A 25,622-nucleotide genomic window follows, 5' to 3' on the forward strand; every position below is an offset into this window, starting at 1 on the left:
CTTCCTTCCTCCCAAGCGTTTTAGCAAAGATAAAATTCAAATGATGTTTTTACTAAAAATGATTGCCTTCTTTTAAAAGATGGCACTAAAGATAGCAGTGTAATAATACTTTTTTCAACAGCAGAAAAGTTTGCTCTCTTTGTAACTGGATTTATGAAACAGCTGGCTGGAAAGGATCCAAGGTTTTCATCTGGGGTGGGTTCTGAGCATAGCATTACTCTGAAACTCCATTTCTTTAAATGAATGAGATGCCTTATAGACAAGTCAGCATTTAAAGACTTAAAAAAAAAAAGTCCTCAACTTTTAAAAATGAATGCTTATTCAGCAACCACTTTTGGATAAGACTTTACAACTTTCAACATGTTGTGAGAACAAGCATCTCTGGCTACCATATAACTTATAAATATTAGAAAGGAGATATTGGCCCATTGACTCAGTGGTAGGGTGCTTGCCTAGCATGTGCAAAGCCCTGGGTTTGATTCCCAGTAACACACACACACACACACACACACACACACACACACACACACACACGCATACATTTTCTGTTTCTAGCTGTTAGCAAAATGCATGCATTAATTTCTCAAGATTCTGCTAGTCCTTTGAAGACTTGTTTGTGAAATCCAGTGCCTCAGACTTGTTCAGATTCCATATGATCAGACCATAACACACCCTGAAAAAGTACAGGGGGTTAATCCAATTCAGAGATTCAGATGGTTTAAAATTGTTTCAATGGTACTATGTATATTGTATGAATGAATACACATGTACAGTCATATTCAGAAAATCCTTCCTTCTCATTTAGAAGAGTGAAAAATGTAGGCCCCATTTCTAGCCCTCTAAATAAAATCCCTGTTCCAGGATTATTTATCATGGGTATGGATGCCATCAGTCATGAAAAGTTAACAAAGACCTATTGGGTTTATCTATAGGCTGGAAACAAACATATCTTGCTCCTCCGTTATCTTCTTGTTAACAAAGCCCTATCAGGATGTTCTAAACATCAGCATTTACTGCCCAGTGGCCCTTTATCTGTGATGATATAGAGAGTCCAGTCAATTAGTGGGAGGGTTTGTAGATACCTGCCATATATTTCTGACTGTGGGATCTCTCTGCTCTCTTTCTCTCTCCCAACACAAACACTTCACAGTCTAGTTCTCTAAGTGGTGTCCCTGCTTGCATACTGGGCTTTGGCCCATCTCTGTTGGAGTAGTGAAACTCCCAGCGAATAAAGGCTACTGCCATGAAGCCAACGGCCAGCTGTTTTCAACAGTGGCATAACCCTTAGGACCAAGTCCCACACAGCTGTCTTGAAAAAACAGGAACAAACACCAGCTTTAGTATAATGTTGCTTTTCACCTAAGCATTTTGCAAAAATAATGTTACTAACGCCTATTCCTTAAAAATGGGAAACCTTTTTGATCCTGGGTGTGTGAGTGTGGGCCTATGAAGCTAGTAGCCACTATGGCATCTAGAATCTATAACCTCTTCACCCATTGTGATCACTTTGCAACTGCAAGCAAAGCTGTCCCTGGCTCCCTAGAGACCACAGGATACAGCCACTTAGCTTGGTATGTAAGATGCTTCACTGGGCCACGCACCTACTTCTCTCCCCATCCTCCTGCTTGGGCACATCACATTTCTCATGGTTTGTTGAAACTTTCACACCCTTTCCCAGCCCTGTGCCACAGAGCCTGTCTTTCCCTTCTGGAGTCCTTTTGTACCTCCTCTGCTCCTGAAGCACCTAAGTGTCCTTGTGAGAGAGTCAGATCAAGCTGGACTCTTTGATAGATGGGTAGGCTCTGTCTGGCATTGCTGCCTCTAGATTCCCCCACCATATGGTCATGCTTTTCCTATAGTTATTTATTCCATCTGGAATGATCTATCAGTGTGCCTTTCTCCCCACTCACCTCGTGGGCATCTTTTAAAAAAAAATTGTAGTTGTAGATGGACAGAATGCCTTTACCTTGTTTATTTTTATGTGGTGCTGAGGATCGAACCCAGTGCTTCACACGTGCTAGGCAAGTGCTCTGCCTCTAAGCCATAGCCCAAGCCCAATCTGTGGGCATCTTGAGGACTAAAAAAGTTTCTTACTTGGCAGTCTTGGAGGTTAGCAGGATGCCCATTAGGAAAGAATGAATGATGAATGGATAGATATAAATGTTTTCAATTGTATTGACACACCTTAGTAAATACTGAGATCTGCTGGAAGGGAAGAAGGAAATCCAAGGAGCAGCAAAAAGCATGAGAACTGGAGTTGTGGTTAGATGAACAGTCACTTGTCCCAAAGGGATCAACTCATCTTAGAGGAATGTTCCATACATTTAATGAGGCAATGCTTGAAATCTGTTTAGTTTACAATGGATTCAATTTCTGTTATTCTACAATAATATGTTTATACTCTTTGGTACAAAGATCTATCTTTCCATTAATTTGGGCAGCATTTGTTCTTGCACAGAATCTCCATCTGTTTGGTTGACCCCAAGACAGCTAACTGTGGTGAAGGGATAAGTAGCATGTGGTGCCTTAAAACACAAAGGCCGACTACACCTTAGGCAGACAGGGAAGATTCTGGGTGGTATAAGTACTACAGTTATTTCCATAAGTCCGAAGTTGCCACCAGTTGGACATTGCAGTGAGAACACCTACTTGGGCTGTGGCCTTTCTCCAGTGGTTACTCACCCAGAACCCAGTCTCCCTCCTCTCCTGGCTAAAGTCTGGTCAACAGTCAGGATCTTGACATTTTTTTTGACCCTCTGAACCTTAGAACCTTCACTGGGAGAGTCTGGGATAAGAACTATCTGCTTCTTCAGGTCCCCACTTCCAGCTCCCAATCTGCACTCCAGGAGCTTGGAGTTTCTTTTTCAAAAAGCTGGTTAGCCCTCCACCCCCACCCCCACCCCCACACACCACTAGTCCCTGCTGGCAGTGCAGCCAGCCCAGCCCCATCTCCCCTCTCGGTCCCCATCCTGCCCCAGCCATAAGCCTTTCATGTTATTTTGCTGAAAAGTGTCCTAGATATAAGAAGGAGAGAGACCACAAAATCAACCTGCTGACTCCCATCCTTCCTGGGACTTCCCCTGCCTAGGGGTTCATTGTCCCTGGGGTGGAAGTCTGCTAGGGGTCTACTAAGGCTCTTCTGAACCACGTTAGTTCCCCCGCAGGCAGGCAATGTCGTCTGGTGGTTAAATAAGTCCCAGCGCTCTGGGAGTAGGATGATGGTGGGATGGCCCCCTGCACGGAGCATACTGCTCCCCTGGGTGCCATCTGAGCGGTCATGACAGCTCAGAGGACCCGCAAATCTGAGCTTGGGGAAAGAAGTTAACCAATGAAATCTTTGGGAGGGCCTTCCACTTGCCACCGAGGAGTCTGGCCATTCCCAACTCGGATCCCCACCAGTATTCGTGGAGCTGCTCCACGACCTGGTCCTGACTGGCGCGTGCCCTCGACACACACGATCCAGGTGGCCTGGAGAGGGCTCCTTTGGAGCGTGCCGCTGGCTCTCGGATGGATGGCCCCAGAAGAGGGCGCCACCAGGGCTGCAACTCCTTTACTGGTCATGTTCACAGAGACCACAGGGCCCCAGTGGGTCTGCGGCTTCCATTTAAAAAGAGGGGGAGTAAGGGGAGGAGGTGGAGAAAAGAAGAAGGGGAGGGAATGGAAAGGGAAAGGGTTAGACCAACTGTTTGGTGGAGCACTGTTCTAATCACTGCTACGGAAGGCTGAGGCAGGAAGATCGCCAGTTGGAGGCAGGCCTTAACAACTTAGGCCCTGTCTTACAATAAAATATAAAAAGGTCTGGGGATGTAACTCACTGGCACAGGGGTTGGGAAAGATGGTAGAGAGGGACAAGGTGTGGAAAGGAAGAAAAGAAAAAGGGAGAGAGGAATGGAGGGAAGAAGAAATTGGGGGACCCTGGAGGGCAAATAGAGGCCTTGGTCAAGTGTCCTTCAAAACATCTCTTAGATTTTTGGTGACCTTGCAGGTTGGGAATAGAAATTTGCCATGTCTGCTTTAATGCAGACTGGTCTCTGGTGGTGTCCTTGACCGAATGTCCTTTGATGCTACCATTTTTTCACATAGCCCACTCCCCAGCCACATTCCCTTCGCAGAGAAGCCGGAGACCAAATTCATCCGTTTCCCCCCAGCACCCGCGACCCGCCAGAGGATTGCTCAGGAACCCGCACCACTGGCAGGCAGTGTTTCCTGACCAAACTGGAGAAGGAAACCTAAGACCCGCGCTCTCCTGGCAGGTGGCTTTCTCCCCAGCCAGGGCGGCCCGCGCGGCCAGGCGGCGCCGCCGGACTCCGTCGGCCTGCTGCCGGCGCCCCGAGGCCCCTGCGGATCCCAAGGAGCAGAGAAGAATAGGGAAGTTGAGCGGGGAGGAGGGGGGAAGGTGTACTCGGAGAAAGTGGGACAAAGGGTGATTTTATTTGGGAAGATACATAGACAAGGACCCCAACCACCCCGCCCCTACCCCCGTTATCCAAATCTTGGAAGCAGAAGTGGTGAGGCCCGAGAAGTGGGTTCTGACTCCTTTTCCTATAGGTCCAGAGACGGTCAAAAACGACCCCATGGACGAATGGGGCAGTGGACCTACCGTTTGCCCCACAGCAGGAGTGGGGTGACCTGCGGTGGAGACCGCCTGCTGTGTCAGTATGTAAAGGAGCCAGCGTCCATGTGGGGCCCATGCACTCCAGGGCAGTTGTTACCAATACAGAACAGGACAATGATACCCCCCAGTACAAGTGCAAACTAGTTTCTGTGTTGGGGAAAAAAAAGAGAATAAAAGTTTAATAAACGTGTGCTGTGTTGTGGATGACTTTGTGACGACCTCTGTTGCAAATGGCCTATGCATGCGGAATAATGGTCTCCTTGCAGAGAGGGAAATAGCTTAGTGCTATCATCGTTGCCTCGGTAACCATCAGAGTCCCCATCTAGCAAGAGAGAAATGAGTTATGAAAAGGCTTGAGTGAAGAAGGGATTAACACATGATCCCAGGGACAGTATGTCAATCAAAATCAACTGAGAAATTACACTGCTCTATTTGAGAATTTCTCCGGAACCCGAATGGTAGTGGAGTTGGGTGGGTCCTTCTCTCTCTCTCTCTCCCTCCCTCCCTCCCTCCCCCCACCACTTTTTAATTTGAGAAAGAAGGGGGAAAGTAGTACCATGATTATTCTTCATGATGATCATCGAAAATCACACTGAAGGGAGGGAAAGCTCACAAAAAGGGGGTGATTTAAGAAGATAGGAGCACCCTCACCCACCCACGGCACGTCTGAGCACCTCGCTCTTATGCTCCCCTCTGTCGCTACCCCTTCTGACTGGAGCACGGACCCTCACTCCACCGCTCCAGTCCATCCCGACTGAGAATCCTGGGCCTGGCGCTCTCCCGCTTGATTCTGGACAGCCCCGCAACTGCGCCGGGCGGGGCAGGGAGGAGGATGGACCCTGTGGGCTTGGGTCCCAGCCTTAGGGGACAGTAGCTTTCGAAGCATCCTCTCGCTGGCGGCCCGCTGCCTGGACTCGATTTTCCGCCCAGTGTTCTGGGAAACAAAGCGAGTCGGGTGCACATCCCACCCACCCAACCCGTGAAACCCCCTCCCCCTGTAGGAACACACGCCCACGCGCAGATCTTGCGCACGTGACATTCAAGTCTCAATACAGAAGCGGGGGTGGGGGTGGGGAAGACCCCCATACAAAGAGAAGCTGCGAACTTTCCTTAATGGACTTCAAACCCAGCGTTTGGCACGGTTGAACTAGCCCCTCGGCCCAGAGATTGCGCCTGCTTGGACTTCCGCTCTGGAGCTTGAGTCAGGAATTTTGAAATAGTGTGTTCTCCACTCCCCACCCCTCAAAGAGAATGCTCTCTTTGGGAAACACTTGAGAGGCACAGGACATTGAGGAGGGAACGACAAAGAATTTTGGTGTGTTGCAATCTGGGAAGTGGGTCTTCTGCAGATGTGGAGCCCAGAATAATCGCTAGTGCTCCTGGTTATAATTCCTGGAGTTTGGGTAAAGACTATAAATTCTAGAGCGTTCTGTGGCTCTCTTACGAGGGTCTTTCTGGATAGTGCCTGCAGGCTGGCGGTGGTACCAAGAGATCCGATTGGGACTTCGGAGCTCCGCACCCCCACCCCCACCCCCACATACCAGTTTCCACTCTAGGGCGTTTGGACACCATCTGACCCAACTCCATAATTAGCAGATAGAGAAACTGAGACCTAGAAATGTTACACTTATTAAAGCCTCACATTGACAGGGCTGGAACCAGAGCCCAGTTTTCTGAACTTTGGTTTAGAAAAGTGGCCCCATTTAAAATTAAAAAAAAAAAAAAAAAGGAAGGAAGCTAGTGCTGTGGTCGGGGCTGTCTCCTGGCTCAGACCCGGTGACCCCTTCGCTGCGAGCTGAATGCTTCCCGCCATCACTTCATTCATTCATTCATCCGCCCTTCCTCCGGACGCCTCTCCTCCCCCGCGGAGTCCCACACAAGTTTCGAGTCCTGGGCGCCCCAATGGTTAACTAAATCGCCTTGACCCCGGCGCTATTTGATATTTGCCTCCTTGACACTCATTTAGGAGCTCGCAGCGGTAACGCAGACATTGGACAAGTCCAGCCTGAAACCGAAGCCTTGTGAAAGGGGGGAGATGGGGAGAACCTGATAGCTGGAAACTCGTTTTCTCCAAAGGCTTTCGGGACATTTTAGCCCGGCTCCAGGTCCGCTGAGCGCCAGGGCGCCGCCAGTGCGGGTGTAAACGTTAAATGTTAGCTATTTGTTCCGATGATTGGCATGAAATCGACTCTTTCTTGTCTTCTTTTTTTCCTCCTTCTCCCTCTTTCCTTTCCTTTCTCTCTTTTCCCCTCTGGATTCCCACAAAAACTAACCCAACCAGTGGCTCCAGTAATCTGCGTCCCTTCTACAGCCAACACTCAAGTCAGAAAACTCCCAGTTTGGAGAAAAGTAATAATAACAACCAGGACAAGGCCGGGGGGCGGGTAACTTTTCTGGTTTGGCTCCACTTCTGGAGGTGACACTATATGTCTGCCACCGACTCACTGTCTCTTCTTCTTCTGGGTTCCTTGTATCATATCTATCTGTCTGTCTGTCTCTCTCTCTCTCTCTCTCTCTCTCTCCCTCCCTCCCTCCCTCCCTCCCTTCTCCTCCTCCCCCCCCCCCCCCCCGCCTCTTTTGAACGGGGCTGAAAAGAATGAAAAGTGTCCTTAGCATATTAGTAATTCAGGAGTGCTGTGCTCTCTATGAACAAGAGACAAACAGATGGACAGATAAGGGAGTCACCTGATTTCAAAAGTTCTAGTTTCTGCTTAAGGGGAGCAAAACGACAGAGACATCTTACTCAGAGCAATTACTGCCTCTCCAGAAAGGAAAGGAAGAGTCCACAGTTGAAGCTAGCCACTAACCACACTCCCTACACCCCATCCAGTTTTTGGTTTCCCTTAATCCCATGCCCACATTAAATAACAACACATTTCTTATAGACTCTTCTATTCTGAGAGAGGTGGGTCCTGAAGCTTCCCACCCCCACTGCATCCTAATTCCCCATTCATCTTATTTGTTCTGTCACTACCTATACCTTCTTCCAGTGTAACCTTTTCAAACTCTGATTAGTGAAAGCTTCATTCTTCTCACTGATGATTTCCCCCAAACTCCCTCCCCTCCTTCTCTCCCTCCTTCTTAAAAGATTTTGGAGCCGGGAAGATAAGATATGCAATCCTCTATCGGGAGTCCTGTGATATTAAAGATCAAACGTGGCATCAATGGAAGACCAAATGCAGGGGGGAAACAAAAGGGGGAGGCTGGGAGATGCTCATCAGCTAATTACAGCTGCAAATATTATGCAAATTTATCTTGGCACAGAAATGGAGAAAGCGAGTTTAAGTGCGGAGATAATGCCGGAAAATTGAATGTTCATCTGGGCATGGGAAACGGCCCAGTAGGCTCCATTGGTCTGTCTCATCTAGGGAAGCTCCGTTTTTATACTCCTATCAGATCATCTGCACTTCACTGGTTGGGGCTGAGAAATTAATATTACTTATAATTGATACTTGAAATTCTTGGAGTGATGTGTCATAAGGAGGAGGAAGATGCGAATGGAGGAAAAGGGAGAAGGGGAAAGGGAGAAAGGAGGAGGAGAAGGAAACCATGCAACATCATTCAATATACAGAATTGGAAGGAGAAGTCTGAAGTTCATTGTAATAAGGACAAAGTGATCTGAAAGATAAAGGGGAAACATTTTAGAAAATTAGGTGTCTCCCTCTACTACCATCTAAAGCCTGATGTATCTTTATAATAAAAATTCAAATGAAAAAAATCTGTAATTAGTTGGCTATATCTTTTCCTTGAAAAGGTAAGATAGGCTTAGAAATGGAGACTTAACTGGAGATGGGAACTTTGGGTATCACCAGGAAAGGAAAACTTCAGAATGGGAAGGCATGACCACTCTAGGACTCTTTGGTAGACCTAAGCACAGAGAGGAAGGGTGCTTTGTATCAAATAGAAACTCATTCCTGCCTCCTCCCCAAGTCACACCTCCATTTCCTCCATTTTTATTGGCCCAAGTCAACATTCTTCAGTCTACTCAAGAACTGTCTGGGAAATCACAGTCCCAGGAAACAGAACTCCAGATCCTCATACTTCAAGAAGAAAACATTCTTACATCTAGGGGAGGAGGGGAAAAAATAGAAAATACAGTGAACAGAAAGTAATTATGGAGGAGGAGGAGAAGAAGAAGGATAAGAATCAGAATCAGAATCCACCTCCCAGTACAAAATCTACCACAATCTTAAAAAAAAAAAAAAATGAGGAGAATTTCAGACAAGCAGTATTCAGGTGCAAGCCATCCAATTACTGAGAAATTATGATCTGACGTCAGGAAGAACAATTGGAGAGCGAATATGTATGAATCTCCTCTCACTAGTTTGCATATTCACAACGATTGTTTAATCCAAGCAACCAGAAAGTAATCAACAGGCACAAAAAGCTTAAAGAGCAAATTACCAAGGACTCCTGCCCCTTCTCCTTCTCTAGACTGGGACATTGCTAGTGTTGTCAGACTCTGGGAGGGGAGTGCAGGGTTAGCCTTAGATTCTGAAATCTGTCCTCTAAGAGACCAGTAAAGCCTGTTGCTTTTAGATGTCTTTTGTTCTTTTGGTATTAGGACGAAAGACAAAAGAAACAAAAATGCCAATTATTGAAACTAATTAGCCATTAAATGAGATGTGTGTCCTCTTCTAACTCAAAAATGGAAGGAAGTTGATGAGAGTAGGTGGGAGCCATCTGGGAGAACCCACCCACCCTTTTTATCTAAAAAAAAATTAATTCTATGCATATTCTTCATGTATCAACAAAGGAGAGCTGGAATATATATATATGTATATATGTATATATACATATATATGATGCACTTTTATAAACAAGAGTAACGAATATTCAGCAAACTGGAATTGATTTTTTTCTTATTTACTAGGAATGGGGCTGGAGTGGGTAACTGAAGGAGGAGTTGTGGCTGGGGGTGGGGGGAGATGGCGAAGAGAGAGAAAATCTCAGAAAAATTAACATTATTGGTATCTTTCTATATAAAGATGCAAATGGCATTTTATCTTAACTTGGCCCTGTGCTTTAGACAGTGTTTATGATTAATTATCTCCTTTTTCATAAAAATAAATCGTGTTAAAAATTAGGATCTCGGCACTGGGGAGAAACGAAGCGCTGGTTTCAGGTCGATCTTGTTAATTTCAGCCTGAAATTGACACACTAATTAAAGAGCAGCGTGGTAAAGCACGAGCAAGGCAAGATGATACCCAGCTCTTTTTTTTTTTTTATCAGATCTACCTTATATTTTCCCAATTAAAAACTGCAAAAAGCAGTTTCATTGCCCCGGGATAAAAAAAATAAGGGCCCCCTTTTCACAACGTTGGCCATCACTTTCTACCATCAGATTCATTGTGATGTATTAGATGCAATAAATTATCCCATGTAACAAAACATTGGGAGCTGAAAGGCAGATAATCTGGAAAGCAGAGATAAGGATTCATTATTCCAAATCATTATGAATCCAACGTTGCCTCTGACTTCTTTCTTAATCAGCTCCTCTGATCCTGGATATGTGAGCAGCACAGATAAGGAAAGAGTCGTTTATAATTCTCCACCTCGTCTAATATTTTAAAATAAAGTCAGAGGCAAGAAAACGCCATAAAACACTGGTGAGCAGGCAAGCGCCGAATGAAAAATCACTTCCATGTTATTATATCCACAGTAAGATTTAATTAAAATTCTCCACGTCCACGTGCTTTATTTTCAGATAGGATTTTTTTCCCATCACGTAATAATTGATAGGAATTTGCAAACGGGCTATTTATTTAGGGCGCCTGGGTGGAATAGGTCTGATTTTTTTTTTTAATTTCCAGTCATTGCTTTTGAAACTTTCATTTGAGATGTCCACAATTCCATATTACCCAAGCCCCCTACTGCCACCTGCCCCCAATCAGGCCATAGTTCTTGATTAGGAAAACATAGTCACAATCCTGAGAGTTGAGTTTAATAAAAATGTTCTGTTAAAAGGAAAAAAGGAAGAAGGGGGGGGATGAAAGAATTGGATTCTATGCCTTAGCTACTTTAAGCCTCCCCAATCCCCCTCCCCCTGCATATTTATAATAAATATCTATGAATGGGATTGAAAGATTAGAACTTTGGAACCAAGGCTAATATTTGAGTATGTTCTCATCCGGCAGAGTGCACTTTAAAGACTCCAATCAATCTGAGAATATATGAGGAAGGTTTTAAAAATTGAAAAAGGGGATGATGCTGATGACTGATGGGAAGAAAGAAAGGTATTTCCAATGTTTTAGGAAAAAATAAATGGGATATCAGGAGCTTGGAAGAACAAATACAAATACATTACAAATACGGGTCCCCCCAACTGTATGTAGAACACTGGACGTTGTGGCCCCACATATTTAGAAAGACAGGAAATTCTGCCAGTGTTTATTTCTTCGTATGGGTTCTCCTTTTCCTTTATCTAACAGGTGAACTTTATATCTCCGTGGCCATCGCAAAGATCTGGACAGAGTGCTTCTATTATCTATTAGTTATTTACTGATCCATCTTCTACCTGCATAAGCCCAGTGACTTTATTTTTAAAGTCCAATTAAATGTCTTAGCTTGTGGCCTGGGAAAACTTGCTGAACACACCGGAGGGATTTAAAGCAGTTGCTGTTAGTGCCAGTTAAGATGATAGTGCCTGCAGGAAGAGTCTCAAAGCCATGTTCTGTTTCCAGGCCCAGGAGACTCAGTCTGTCTCCCCAGGTGGGTCAACTCTGAATCTGTCTGAGATGGATGATTGCTGAGCCAGGGGTAAGTGGTTAAAAGGCCAGCAGTAGGTGCTCCACAGAGGGGAAATGGAGTCTGGGAGATCCGAAGCAGGATATATGGATATGGAGTAAAGGAAAAGGTGATTAGCACAGCAGCCTCCGTGTCTGCGTGGCCAAGAGCTGTGTCTGTGCCTTGGGCTAGTTCTCCAGGTGTCCTCCAAACACAAATCTTCTCAGTGAAAAGATTCACTAAAATCCTGGAAGTGGAACCACCATGTCCGCTCAGAGGGGTTAAATTAGTGCCACCTCTGAGTCACTCAATTCTCCATTGCCCAAATACCGGAGTGTCCGTTTCCCTTCCCGGGTTCCCTCTCACCCACAGGTGTATGTATGCACAGACAGACTTGAATCACGAATCAGCAAGCCAGAGTGGGAGCTTTTAAAATTCAGAAAGCGACTTATAGCTTCATTAAAGCAATATCTTTGCAGTGTGCCAGGCGGATGTCCACGGATCGCGAATAAATCTTCAGTCCCTCTGCCCAGGAAGTGTGACTAAGCGACTGGAGCGGGTCCCTCACTTTGTTTACTTCTCAGAATCAATTCTCTCCTTTTTCTATCCCACTTCCTCCCTACCCTCAAATCTCCCCCAAATTCTTCTGGAATAATCCTTCCCAATTAGCAGCATTTCCACCCTTAAGTCCACCAAGATAGCAAGACATGTCCAGCTGGCTGAATCTTACCCCTGTCTGACCATTACATTGAAAAGCAATTCTAATTTTATGAAGTCCTTTGGATTTTCTTCTTAAAGCCTGAGTTTCTCTGGCAGTAAAAGGTAGAATTGGGGTGGCAGGGGAGCCGTGTGCATGCGGTCACATTTCGCAACCCCTTACCACTTTAGACCTGGAGACAAGAAAGTGCCCGCATCAGCAGAAAAGGAACTGGGAGCAAGGCCGCCAGACCGACGGGAACCAGCGGAGGAAAGATCGCTGGTCCGTGGGGATGCGGAGGGAGGGAGGGGACTAGGTGGCCAGGGAAGTATGGAAAGGGTAGGAGGGGAAAGAAGGAAGTCCTCCTTGGGTCTGAGAAGATGCAGTCGCAGGAACTAGATTCTAAGGGGGAAAGGGCTTTACCGTTGGAGGCTAATCAGGGGGATAAGGAGAAAGAAGGAGGAGTGGGAGAATGAGAAACTTGAAGGGGATAAGAAACCAAAGGGGGAAGCTTGGAGAAAGATATAAATGACCCCACCGCCTTAGTGGACGGCGTGTTGAAGGAGAGCTAACACCCGCACCAAAGAGATAATTGTCGCCACCTGGGTGACAGATCAGTCCCTCCCTGAGTCTCTACCCTAATTCCCACCAAGCAGCTTGCTACAAGGAAAGTGGCGGTGTCATGACCTTCTAGGGATCGGGGATGCCAGCGACACTCTTCTTCCCGGGGGCGAGCCCTTCCTGGCACTGTCCAGGGAGCCCCCGAGGTGCTCGGGGGCAACAGGTTGAGTGCAAGCTGTCGGAGAGAGTGGACTTCTTTCTCTGTCCTCGGAACCCGCTGAAGAACGTGGCTCTGCCACTTAGTGGCGGAAGGCGGGAGGGACAGAGTAGGAACCCGGAGGAGGGGCTGTGTTCCTGAAGACGGGTGGGCAGAGAGGATGCTCCCTTAAGGGCAGGGAGGCCCCCTTCTCCTGGCCAGCTTAGCAAGAGACACACTGCACTCGCCCACTCTGGGCTTAAATCTGCCCCAAGGACGCTGCCGTCTAGCTGGTGGAGAGTGTTAGTGGACGGGATTTCAGGATTATGGGGCTAGTAACAGGCTTCTATCCCAACTAAAGGGGACAAGAATGCCCATTGCGGACAGCTGCTGGCCACTCTCCAAAAGTGGCATCACCTCTTACTGGTTCTCTCCTCCCGGTCCGGGCACTTGCCCTTGGTCCGGGCACTTGCCCTTGCCCGACTCCTGGCTCCCTTCGGCCCTCCCAGCTTTCCTTCCTCTGGCCTCTGCCCACCTCCATCCACACCACCAATTCTCCCAGAGCCGCTGACCAATTGCCTTGTCCTTTTGACATGGAATGGCCATCCCCAAACACGTTGTCCTATGAAACTGGGCATCTCCTTCTTACCCAATCGGTTGGAGCACTAGAAACCTCTGGACTTCCTGACCCAGCCATGGACAAATTTTGTTTTATTTCTCCCCAAAGATTGATTTATTTTTAAAGTCAGTCTCCATATTCTTATTGTATAAATATTGTGAAGGGAAAACTCTACCTGTCAAAACAAATGGACCCTGACCTTTCTACCCCAATGTTTATAGAGTTTCATTTTACTCTTGCTGAAACTTATTCATGACAGATTCTCTCCGTGGATGATTTTGACCTCCTCGCCACTGGGGTAGGGATAGTAAAGGGGTGGGGGCGGGGCTTGAAGGGAAGGACTGAAGTATACTGGGCTCTGGGTAGTCACATAGGGTGATTTTCCTTCAAACATTTTATCTCTGGACGCTGCTGATTCATGCTCCCTTATCTGATTATCCTTGAATGTAGCTTTCCCCCCCTAGAACTCTTCTTAAAAACAGTTGGGACCCCTAGGGAGGTTCCTCCCCAAATCTCTAGCTGGTGAGCCCATGGATATCCCTACTTCTAAATATTCTTCTGTCCGCCAAGGAAAGGGTCAGGGTAGCAGCCAGGATAAGTCTCAAAAAGGTCCTGCTTCTAACTTTTATTAACCAACTGCGACTAAAGAGAGATGAAGGTAGAATAGGCATTTGGAGGCATCAGTATCAACAGAAACATGGTTGGGAGCCGGAAAGTCCTATGAGGCAGAAGCATTAGTTTGCTGGCCTTGCTAATGATTGTCACCAGCTGCAGCCTAGTCCTTTTTTACTGGGTCCCCACTTACTCCAAAGGTGGAAAGAAAATGCCCAAAATGTGTTTATATCTTTGATAATGACCCAGTCAATGTTACTGATGACATATATAGTGTTAATTGCAACCTTGCCAGAAGACAGTGGGCTGGCTTTGTAGGCGCCAGAGGCAGGTCGCATTTCAGGCAGTCTTTCTTGGCCCCCCCCACCCCCATCTCTCTCGGTTTCACACACCCCTGATGTGCGGTTTGCATGTTTGCAAAAGGGGGTGAAATTCATTCCCTCCTTCTTTCTTCTTCCCTCCCTCCTTTTCCCCCTTCGCAACCCGGAAGAGCTCCTCTCTCTACAGTGAGCTTGGGAAGGCGGAGGGGAGGGGGCTCCTAGGAAGGGTGCACATTACCCAGGTTTTACCTCTCGCTGGAAGCCCGCCTGAGATGCGGTAAGCAGTTCCAGCGGCGAGGGAGGCTGCGGCGGCCACTGTAGCGAACTCTGCCTGTCATTTCTGCCTTCAGATCTCCTGCAAGTGGGGGAAAAAAAAATAAAAAACAGCTGGCTCTCAGGAACAAGCTGCCCAGGTCAGTGGATATAGCTCTCTACCCTCTCTAACTCTCTATTCCCTTTCCCTGCTCCACGTGGAGAGAATTAGGAGGAGGTCCTGGAAGAAAGTGAACTAGACCCCAGTCCTTATTGTTCTTTCTAGTTACTGGAAATGTTGGGCTTTCTGCGGTGACCTTGGACAAGCATGGTGTGTGTGTGTGTGTGTGTGTGTGTGTGTGTGTGTGTGTGTGTGTGTCCTTGTTTGGAGAAAAGAGTTAGTAGAATAGGAATGCAAAGAAAAACTGAACAGAAAAATAAGAGTGGGTGGGAATGGTTTTCCTCTGCAGGGAGGGCAGAGGATTGGAGAATAGCCATTTTGCTCAGGAACCTTCTCCCAAGGTGGCTGCAGTGTCCAAGTGTCAATTTCGTGTTTATTTTCCTCTGCTTACAAGTGTATGTTGAGCTCATTGTCTCTGCATATAATTAAAGGAACAGATGTGCACTCCATGATAAAGTTGGAGCCCAGATGTGTCAGAATCTGGCCTCATCTCCAGGAGCTGTTGGTCGGGAGGCACCTTTGCTTTCAGAAGCATCCTCAGGTGGGGAGAAAACAGCAGCTTCCCGGAGGGAGTAACCAGGGTTGTGAGGAGCAGGAGGGGCATCTGGGACAAGATTTCGACTTTCTCCCAGGACCCTAGACCAAGAGACCTGCAAGACATCTCTCATAGTTAGTTCCCCACAAAGACAGATAATGGTAAAATAAAAGGAAGACTAGTGAATCTGGGCAAGGCAGTTGCTTTTATGAATGTAATTTCTTACTCTTGGATACTGCAGGGTGCTTGAAGAAACCGATACTGGTGATTCTGTCCAGGGCTCGGGGTAGAAGTGAGTCTAACTGCAGCATCTCCCCTCAGCCCTCAGTTTGGGTTTGGTTCCCATGTTTTCTGGTCCTTTTCTCCTCCCCCATAGCCCACATTCACTAGAACCCTGGGGTAACGAATGGGAGACTGAGAACTTTGAAGAGACAAACACTGAAGTAGCATTTCAGAGGTCCTTCTATCCTTTTTCTGTTGCTGTGGAAAAGGTTGTGGTGGTGGCTTATTCTTCCGATTGACAGACTGCAGACCAGGGAGTACCAGCCAGGCAGGTTGAGTCCATCCAGGTGTTTCTAAGTGAGATGCTTTCAGAGTGGGGGTCCAAATTGCTGTTTATGGGGAGGATATTTACTATTAAATTGTGTGCCATTCAGAAGAATAGAATTGTTTCCTGCTGGTTTGAACCCAGGTTGGGATGTGGTGTCAGTGCAGACAGTCCAAGACCCAAGTGGGTGTCAGGTCTCATGGGCTTTGCTTATTGACTGATTCTCACAGTGGAATCAAACAGAAGGCCTAACTTCTAGGTTTATTCAAGCCAGTCATTCTGCAAGGTCTAAGGTTCTTGGCCTGAGAAGGTAGCTGGGTTTGGAGGATGTGAATGAGTGGTAGCGGTCCACAGCTTACCCTCCATCCTACCAAGCTGCCTCTGCCAGCACTGGGGGGGGGGGGGGAAACAGTGCTGGAGCTATTCTGTTCCCCACCAAAAGCCTAGACATGGGGCAGTGTGCCCTTTCCTCTATTTAATATTTTCACTCCACCTTCTTGCATAAGAAGTGAATGGAGGGGGGGTGCTGGGGTTGTAGCTTAGTGGTAGAGCACTTTTCTTGCAATGCACGAGGCCCTGGGTTTGATCCTCAGCACCACATAAAAATAAATAAATAAAATAGATATTGTGTCCATATACAACTAAAAAAATTAAAAAAAAAAGAAGTGAATGCTGTCAGGCAGAAGTACAGTGAAGGGAGGAGAGCCGTGCTCCCAGACCCTCATTGGTAGAGTCCTTCTTTTGGGATGTCCAGCAGCCCAGGGTTACACTGAGAAACTGGGGAAAGGGAAGATATATAGGAGCTGAATGGTGGGTCCAGAAACTGTAGAAGGTGGCAAAGAATTGGGGATCCTGATAGCTCTTGTGGGGGCAAATAAGAAGCCTTCTATGTTCTCTAGTACTGGGTTATTTTTAACCTTTTCTAAGATGCACTGCAATATTAGATGCTTGGTGGTTGAGCCATTTTACACCTAAGTGTACATTTGTGTCCTGCTTTTGTCTTTATGTGCAAATCAAACATTACTGATCTTTTTTCTTAATGATTGTTATAAGCAGAAAGAGGCTTTGCAACAAGGAGGGGGGCAAGCCACGGGAGACCCCATGCTTGGCTGCTGGGCCATCTGGGACTGGAGGTGTGGTTGCTTGGGTGCGGCTGTCAGAAAGGATAAGGAAAAAAAAAAAAAAACAGTTGCCAAGTCTCCTGGCCATGGTCCCCATATTACACGTAGCTGAAGGTCTATAGCGCAGTGAAGAATAGGAGCATGTGTCTAGTTGGTGTTTTATTTTATATAACAAATTGCTGGAGGTCCACGAGGTGGCAGGCAGCAGAGAGTCGACTGCGAGCTGGGGCCTGGCTGGAAGAGACCGCCGGCAGAGGACAGCTGCTGACCAGGCGAGGACCAGGTGAAGGGACCCATCAAAAAAAAAATTATTTTTTTGCACCTCTGAGCTGGGTGGATTCATGGCTTTTACTAAGGGATCTTCAGCACTCCGGAGATAGGAACGATTAGTGGTTTTAAAAGCCTGCCTCCAGTGTCCCCGGGATCTGTACCAATCACCCTCCCATTTTCCCTACCCCTGCTGTGAACACTGCCCCCCACCTTCACGCCCGTGGTCGATTGTCTGATTGTCTCGAAACAATCACACTCCAGTTCCTCAGGCTAATCTAGAAAAGAAGAAGAAGAAGAAATCCGCACAATAACCCTAGATAAAGCCCACCTGCAATGCCAAACCAGAGCGGTCCAAGGGAAGTCAGTCGAGTCTAGCAGAGGGTTGTGGCTGACTAGTGGCTTTGAAGGTGGGTGATCGCAAAGTCGTGGGCGACCAGCTGGGAATGCTGGGAGGCCAAGGGGAGTGGGACAGGTCTAAGCCCCATGAGCACCCCTTTTCACCCGAAAAATGCTACGACTGGGTATCCCAGGCGCTCAAATGGTGCATCCCACCGTCAGGTTCGCCTTTTCTGGGCTCTGGGGCCGGAGTTGGGTGCTTCAGCGGTTCGGCCAGAGGGTCGTCTTGGGAGGAGAGTCAGGATCTAAAAGCAGCGAGTCCCTGGCTGGAATCAGTGACGCCGTAGGCGGCAGGGTGAGCGGCCTGTGGCCGAGGAGACAGGCGAGGAGACACCCCCATCCTTCCTCTTCTCCTGGGGCTACCACCTGTCCTCCAAACTAACAAGGCCTGGAGGTTGGACGAGCTGGGACATTCACCATTCCTCCAGGGTGACGCGAATTCCTTTCAAATTACCCTTAAGGGTAGGTCTTTCTCTCCTACCCAACCTCGGGGTTCCCCTCACGCGTGCATTGTTAAACCCGAAAGCAGAAATCCCCGGTCTTCTCCCGGCTGGTGTTCCCTTTCCGCTACATCCCTACCTACCCAAATTTTATCTAGCTACAATCAGGGGTTTTCTCAACCCGTGAAAAGGTGGTAGTGGCGGAGGGAGGTCCAGGGTCCCTTGAAGCTGGAGGTCCCTGCCAAAGCTGGGGCTGGGGCTAGGGGCGGAGGGCAAGGGGGACATCTCTGAGTACAGCTCTTCTCTCTTTGGCTCTCCACAGCTCACTCGCTGCTCCTCCGGGCCTGGGCGGGTTTCCTTCCGAGCTTAAAATGGTGATAGATGAATTAAAAAACAAAAACGAAAAAAAAAAAAAAACAGTAAATCGAACCACACACACCCCGAAATTGATGGCTCATTTCACAGGGAATGTAGACACCAGGCCCTGGGCGGGTGGGCGTGGGAGCCAGAAAGAGCTGCGCGTGCAGAAATCTTTTGCCCGAATTCCAATGGGTTTCCCTCTTGGACGCTTCTATCTCCAGTGTTTGCCCGTTGCCGAGTGTTTTGGGTCCTTTTCTACATTCTAAAGTCTCCGGCTTCCTGGGGTTTATTCGAAAAGGGTTAACATTGCCGAAGCGGAATCCTCAGCTAGTTTTGTCCACTGTCTGTTGCTTTCTCGTCACATTTTGATTTTGTTTCCCACTCTGCATTTCAGCTTATGCGGGAAAGAGAAAGGGAGTCTGGGTGGGAACTGCAATGACATATAATATGTATTTAACCTGTGCGGTCGTCGGGCGCCGCGCCGGAGCGGGCTCCCCAGCGGTTTCGCCAGCGCAGCCTGGCCCGGCAGTGGCGCCTTGGGCAGTGTCCCCGGCGTAACCCTCCCGCCCGGCAGCCGGAGAGCTGTTTATACAGCTTTACCTATGCTATTCTCGTATCCAGTAAAAATCCTCGCCCGGCCAAGGTAACCTAATCCGGGGGCCAAGTCGGAGGAGGGGGGCAGTGAGACCGGCTCCGGTGAGGAGGGAGGTGTGTACCTCGCCACGAGCAGGGGTCTCTCCTTTGCTCCTCCCCCTCCCATAGGGAAGGAAATTCGGCCGTGGTTCGGGTGGCCGAGGAGGGAATCCAAGGCAAAGGGGAAAGGAAATCAGCTTCCACAGTTCAGTCTTCCTGGCCTTTCTCTAACAGGCATTGGGGATACGCGCGCGGCGGCTGCAGCGGGGACGCGCGCTGCCAGAAGGCACTGCGGTCTTAAGGGCTCCTGGCAAGAGCTAGCGAGGCTGGGGACCGGCTTCCCGCGTGGCCTGGCTCAGGTTACTTTTGCCCCAGTCTCCTCTTTATACTTCCACGGCTGAGATAAAACAGGCAGGGAAAAGGAACCCGCACCTACCCAACCAGACCTTCCCTCCTAGGCAGCCTGGCCAATCTTCCCGAGTACCCTGGATTTGGCGGCAGCCCGCACAGGGAATCAAATAAAATGCCTCTTGGTGCTTATTGTTTCTTGCTAATTGTTCCAACAATGGACACTGTTAAAATTGAGACACCCAATTAAAGGCCCCGCCAGGCCGCCCGCAGTTCCTGGCAAAGCACTGGGCCCGGGCCGGAGTTTGCAGACTGCGGGGCCGCGAACCCGGCTGGTGAGGGGCGCCGGCGCCGGCCTCAACACCTCTGGCCTCCACTTCCTCTCCAGACTTTCAGCGACCACGGCCGCTTCACACCATTTTTATTGACTGATCGTAGCCTGGAAGATTGATCGAGCTGGAATGGGCAGGGACTGCTCCCCCAGCTCTCCGGCTCGCCAGGGCCGGGACTGCGCTCCAGTTTTTGGTGTTTGGTACCGCTCTGCGCCGTCCCCGCCCCCCACGCCCCCACCCCCCACTCCGCAGCCTAGCAGGTTCCCGGCTTCTTTTCTGTCTTTAACACCGCGGTCGGGTCCGCCCTAGCCGGCGCCGCGGCTCCAGGGGGAGGGACGCGGCGGCGCGGCCCGGCTCCGCTTCTTTCTCCCGCCTGCAAATATTTGCTGCCTCGCTGGAAATCCGACTATTTCGCGCGCGCTCGGCTTGCAAAGTCCTTAAGTAAACACGCTCAAATGACCGCCCCGGGCGGTCTGAGGCACGCTCACTACCTCAGCGCGGGATTAGTAACTTTAGGACTTCGACCCCGAGGCTTGGCTCTGCCGATTACCCTCGGTGGGCAGCGCTCCCGTCCCTGGGCTGTTTCTTCCCGCATCTCGGCCCCGCGGAGCTCGCCCGGACGCGCCAATAGCCAGGCTCGGGTGTTTGCGTGGATTTCCGTTTTGGGGGTCCGCAACCTCAGGGCTGAGGTCGCAGAACCCACTCAACTTGCTTGCGCCTGGGCCTTCGCTTCTGTGGGAGACCGGGTTTCTCCACTTCCACACAGACAGGGTCTCTGCGCCCCTAAGAGGGCGGGTGGGAGGAACTTGCATATGGACATGTGTTGGTGGGGGGTGTCCCAGTTTACCCCAACCAAGAAGAGATAGTCAGACTCCATTTCTTACCCTTTCCCCAAGAGGGCACACATACCCCGCTCAACTTGACGCCTAAAGCAGCCGCCTTGAGGCCTGGGGTTTCAGATAGGACAACCTGGCTCCCGCCGACTCACGCACCGCACCAGGACCAGGCTCTTCCGAGGGCGGTGGATGCTCTGTCGCCTGCTTGGCTCCAGGATGCTGGGTTACATGCATCCAGGCCGTTCGCCAGCCCCTTACCCTAGTGAGGAAGGCCTCGTGCACTACGGGACCCAGGGACCCTACAGCAAAGGCAGCGGCAGTGTTCTCCTAGGTCGTCTCCTCTTTCCTCCAACGGAGCTCCGCCGGCCGCTCTCCGGGAGGACCGGACACTCTCTAGACCTGGCCGGAGCCCGGGTGCCTGGAGAGAGGGGTTCGGCAGGTCTACAGGAGGGCTGTGATGCGTCTCCATAGGCGGCGGGGATCGGCTTTGTGGGCTCTGGCAACAAGAGAATCAGGACCACCTTTCCCTCCTTCCCCCCGGCTTTGAGCCCCCTCTCCTCCCCCGCCCGCCCGGGGAGGAGGAAGCCCAGCCTGCATTTGCCGGCGAGGCGGGTCAGGCCGGCGCCTGGTCTGGTCCAGACCCCCGCAGCCTTGCTCTCTGCCTCAGGCCACGCGCCGCAGCCTCTCCGGTCTCGCTCCCTTCCCCCCTTCCTTCCCCGTGGGTCCCCGGGCCGACCTCGGCCCTCCCTCTCTGGTATCCCCCTCCCCGCCTTTTCCCTCCCCCCGTTCTGTGCTCCTGACTCTAGGGCTGGGCCCGTGACGTCAAACCCAGTGTGGCGTCGGCGAGACTGGCCGGCGCGGGCCATCAAAAGAGCAACGTCCTCTTTCCCAATTACCCACTGTCAGTCCGGGAACAGGGGCGGACCGGCTGGGAATTACATGTTAAATACCCCCTACAGGCTGGCTCCATTTCCCCGGGCATCCAGCCCTAGGCCCCCCACCATTCTCGGCCAGCCGCACACCATCTAGATCTAGAAGGGTCTTCGACATCTTTTATTTTTCCAAGGATGTGGAAGGGGAAGAGGTTGCCCTTCTTCATCCCAGTTCAGTCCGACTTGGTGCTAGTGATGGAATTAAAACGAATACCCCCCCCCCACACACACACACACACTCCCACTGCAGAACCCCTGCACCGGAAGGCCTCCTTGCAAAAATTTCCTTTTTGTCTTTTAACATTATCCTTAGGCTCGGAAATTAGCATTTCAAGTCCTGCTGTGAGAAGCTCTGTGTGTGTGTGTGTGTGTGTGTGTGTGTGTGTGTGTGTGTGTGTGTGGTGTGTGTAGGACGGTTCCCTATTGCCCTTTATCGGGCTTCACGGTATCAGTGCCCAGGACCAAAGATACACTTGGCTTTTCTGAGAGGCTCCGAACTTGAGGCTGTTTGACACCCACGTCTTGACTGACTCGCAAACAAGCTCTTTTCACTTTTTTCTTTTAACTTCCATCTTAATCCCCGGCCTTTTAGCAAAAATATGTATGCGTTCTCTCTCCTTGTTTATGGAGTGGTTTCCGGTGAATGTTAGACAGCAACTAAATAATTAAAAGGTTTTGAAAGCGCCGTGAGCTGGAAGAGATGCTGGCAGTTTGACTGGCCCAGGAGAGACAAGTGGTCAAGAGTGAAAGGAAAATCGATGCTCCTTACTAGGCCGCCCTAATAAACGGGAGACCGAGGTGGGCGCAGAGAAAGGCAAGAGGGTTTGTGTTTTTTAACTTAGAAATTTTCTTCCTGTTCTATATTAGAATTTCAACCCCGGTTTCAAACAAATATCAGATTTGAGAGGTTGAGGATGCAAAAGAAGGTCCAGATCCAAGACCGCGAGGACCCACTCTTCCAAATTTTACTAATCTTCCTATAAGGATTATGTTTAAACAGAGCATTCCCCATACACCAAATTGAAGCTGAATATTGATGTTTTTCCTTCATCCTGAAAAGAATACTTACTTTTGGGGGATGACCTCTTCTAAACTGATTGTTTGTATTTATGGGAAATTTTACAGGGTAGAGAATTGAAGACGGAATAAGGTCTTCAATTCAAATAGTCCAAATAGTCCCACCCAATTACACCTCTCAGCTCAGACGGTGAGAAGGCCAGCAGGGGAACCCACACTTTTTCCTGGCATACTTTGCTCTGGGGTGGACCTGGGTGGAGTCTTCTTTTCCCGCCTGACCCTGCTCTCTGGGGCAGCTGGTTCGGGCGGTTGCAGCAGCCTTAGCGCCACTAGGGGATGCAGTGGCTCAAAGGACCGAATGGGGCCGGAGAGGTTGGAGCCCGCCGGGCGGGCCAATTGCGGCCCGGCCAAAGTCTCGCCCGCTGATTGGCCCTTTTCAGGCCCCGCCCCACAAAGCCCCGCCCCTACTACCGGGCGTCTGGAAGTCGCGCTCCCTCCGCCCGCGGCTGCTCACTGGGCTGACCGAGGCCGGGAGACCCGCAGAGCCCTGGCTAGGTTGTTGCTGAGTTCCGTCCGGGAGGCCGGGATTTGGGTCGGTGTAGGGGGCCGGTTTTCTCGGCCGGGGGAGAAACGCTGGAGCCGGGAGTAAGTAGAGCGGAGGGTGAAGTTTGGTAATTGGAGCTAAGAATTTTGTCTACTCGAACTGTTCTTGGAGGACCAACCACCCCCCCTTTTCACCCATCATTATTGTCACTTAGGCAGAAGCACACATCGATTACAAATATTAGGTCTGGAAAAGACAGCTACAACAGCTGAAGCATTTTCATTGGAGAGACTTGTGAAAGCAAAAGGCCGGGAAATACAGTGACAATGACAACAAAAGTAACACGTTCAATCAAATCCATATTCCCTTTACTTGATTCCTCAGTCTCTTAGGAAATTGGCCCAAGAAGCAAATCTTAAAAGTACGTTCACCTTAAACATTATTTTCCCTGATCGGTTTTACGTGCACATAGCTCCAAATTGATAAATTCTCAGGAATACACTATACTGAATAATAAAGTTGTCCATGAAAAAAAAAAAGTCTGAAAAAGAAAAGTCGAAATTAACTTTATGAATGGAGCAGGCGGGTTTCATCGGGTCGGAATAATCTACCGAGCCGGTAGGAGCTGAAGCTACATTTAAAGGGCCAGAGAGCGAAATCTCCTCTGCCCGCCCCCTCCGCCACAAATCCCGGCCGGCCTCGCCCACCCTGCCTGCAGCCCCTCTGCCCGAGGCAGCCCTCCATGGCGCCCCTTTCCGGTCAGTGCAGGGTGGGAGGAGGGGCGGCGGTGTGCGAGGGGTGGGGGTGAAGTCCTGGAGCAGGTTTGGGTTGCAGTTTCCTTGTGCTGGGGATCCTGTCCCCTCCTCGCCAGCGCCAGGCTCCTCCCCTCGGCGCGGATGACACTAGAACCTCCTTAAGTTGCGTCGCGCCACAGCTGTCTGCGAACACTGAGCTGCCTGGCGCCGTCTTGATACTTTCAGAAAGAATGCATTCCCTGTAAAAAAAAAAAAAATAGAGAGAGAGAGAGGGAGAGGGAGAGGAAAGAGAGGGACGGAGAGAGAGCGAGACAGAGCGAACTACGCAATCTGACCGAGCAGGTCACACGCCTCCTCCTCCTCCTCCTCTCTGCTCCTGCTACCCAGGTTGGTACTGTAACTTTTTTTTTTTTAAGTTTGATTTACCACCATCCACTTGGGAGGACTTTTTAAAAAATTAAAATTCAGCTCTCCTTTCTGGGAGGGTTTCGTGTGGCTGGAAAGAAGTTCTCGGGACCGCTGTCCCCAAGGGAGGGACTTGTCCTCCAAGTTGTAACCAGTCAGTTCGGGGCTCCAGCGAACCTGGCAGCTGGGGATGTCCTTGGGAGCCTTGCTTCCTTCCAGCTGTGTCCCCGCGAGCGTGTACGTGTCCCGGGTGCGTCGGCCCGTCGTGGGGATCTAGTACCTTTCAGAAATTCAGGTGCTAAAATATTTACCGACTCACGCGGGTCTCCTCTTTTCTCCCTTGCAGGTGACCTGAGGAAAAACTGAGCGCTGAGGAACCCCGGTGCAGAGGAGCCTCACTTGCAGAATTCCAGCGTCCTTGCCCCTCCTCTTACAATTCGGCCCCCTTTTATCCGGCCGTACCAAGTTTTTGGATCGTTTTTTTCTTTTCCTTTTTGCCACACTATCTTTCAAAGATTTTCCCCGCCCCCCAACCCTCTCATTTGCTCACCTTTCCTTCCCAGTCTTCCCATTCTCCCATTGAAACCAAGCATTAAACGACTCTCCAGCTCTCGGACAGCAGGAGTCCGCGGACCTCCCAGGCCGACCGCCCTCCCTCTTCGCGCGCGGGTTCCGGGCCCGGCGAGAGGGCGCGAGCGCAGCCGAGGACATGGAGGTGACCGCGGACCAGCCGCGCTGGGTGAGCCACCACCACCCCGCGGTCCTCAACGGACAGCACCCGGACACGCACCACCCTGGCCTCGGCCACTCCTACATGGATCCAGCGCAGTACCCCCTGCCCGAGGAGGTGGATGTACTTTTTAACATCGACGGTCAAGGGAACCACGTCCCGTCCTACTACGGAAACTCAGTCAGGGCCACGGTGCAGAGGTACCCTCCGACCCACCACGGTGAGTCCGCTTGGAGTGCTGGAACCCTCTCCAGCCGTGCCGCTTTGGTCGGGAGGAGGGGGACTGAGCAGAAGCCCCTAAGTGCCGTTACTGGTGCATTTTTCAAAAAAGAAAAAAGAGGAAGAAAAAAAAAAAAAGAAAGAAAGAGAAGAAAAAGAGAGAAAGAAAATTGGGGCCCGGAAATGAGCGAGGAAGCCGTTTCACTGGTTGTGAAAGTGTGTTTTAAAAAAGGGTAGCAGCAGGCGTCTCTCCTAGCTGGTGTCCCTTGGGCCTAGCGCTCACCTGGCGGGCGCCGAGTTGCAGCTCTCGGTCCTCCAGCGGCTGCAGGATAGGGGGCCCTCGGTCCCAGGCGCGGGATGCCGAGGCTGTGCCTCCCGCCGAGCAAGGATCCCGGGGCGGGTCGGCCAGCGCTAGCCAGACC

General features: G+C 49.9%; 1 protein-coding gene across 4 annotated transcripts in view; it reads left to right on the forward strand.

The window, feature by feature from the left end:
* Positions 1-14,531: 14,531 nt before the first annotated feature.
* Gata3 (GATA binding protein 3) overlaps positions 14,532-25,622 on the forward strand; it is a 30,703-nt gene continuing 19,612 nt past the window's right edge. Inside the window, exons 1-2 of one of the 4 annotated variants that reach the window (XM_040277765.2) lie at positions 14,532-14,760; positions 24,598-25,201. In XM_040277765.2, the coding sequence (XP_040133699.1) occupies positions 24,961-25,201 (241 nt within the window). In that variant the 5' untranslated portion in view covers positions 14,532-14,760; positions 24,598-24,960. Of the gene's footprint in view, positions 14,761-23,995; positions 24,234-24,359; positions 24,489-24,597; positions 25,202-25,622 lie in introns of those variants that run through there. The other 3 variants (XM_040277766.2, XM_040277764.2, XM_078023189.1) reach the window with 3 other exon arrangements.

Source organism: Ictidomys tridecemlineatus, chromosome 10 (genome assembly GCF_052094955.1).
Source record: "Ictidomys tridecemlineatus isolate mIctTri1 chromosome 10, mIctTri1.hap1, whole genome shotgun sequence".
Lineage (NCBI taxonomy): Eukaryota > Metazoa > Chordata > Mammalia > Rodentia > Sciuridae > Ictidomys > Ictidomys tridecemlineatus.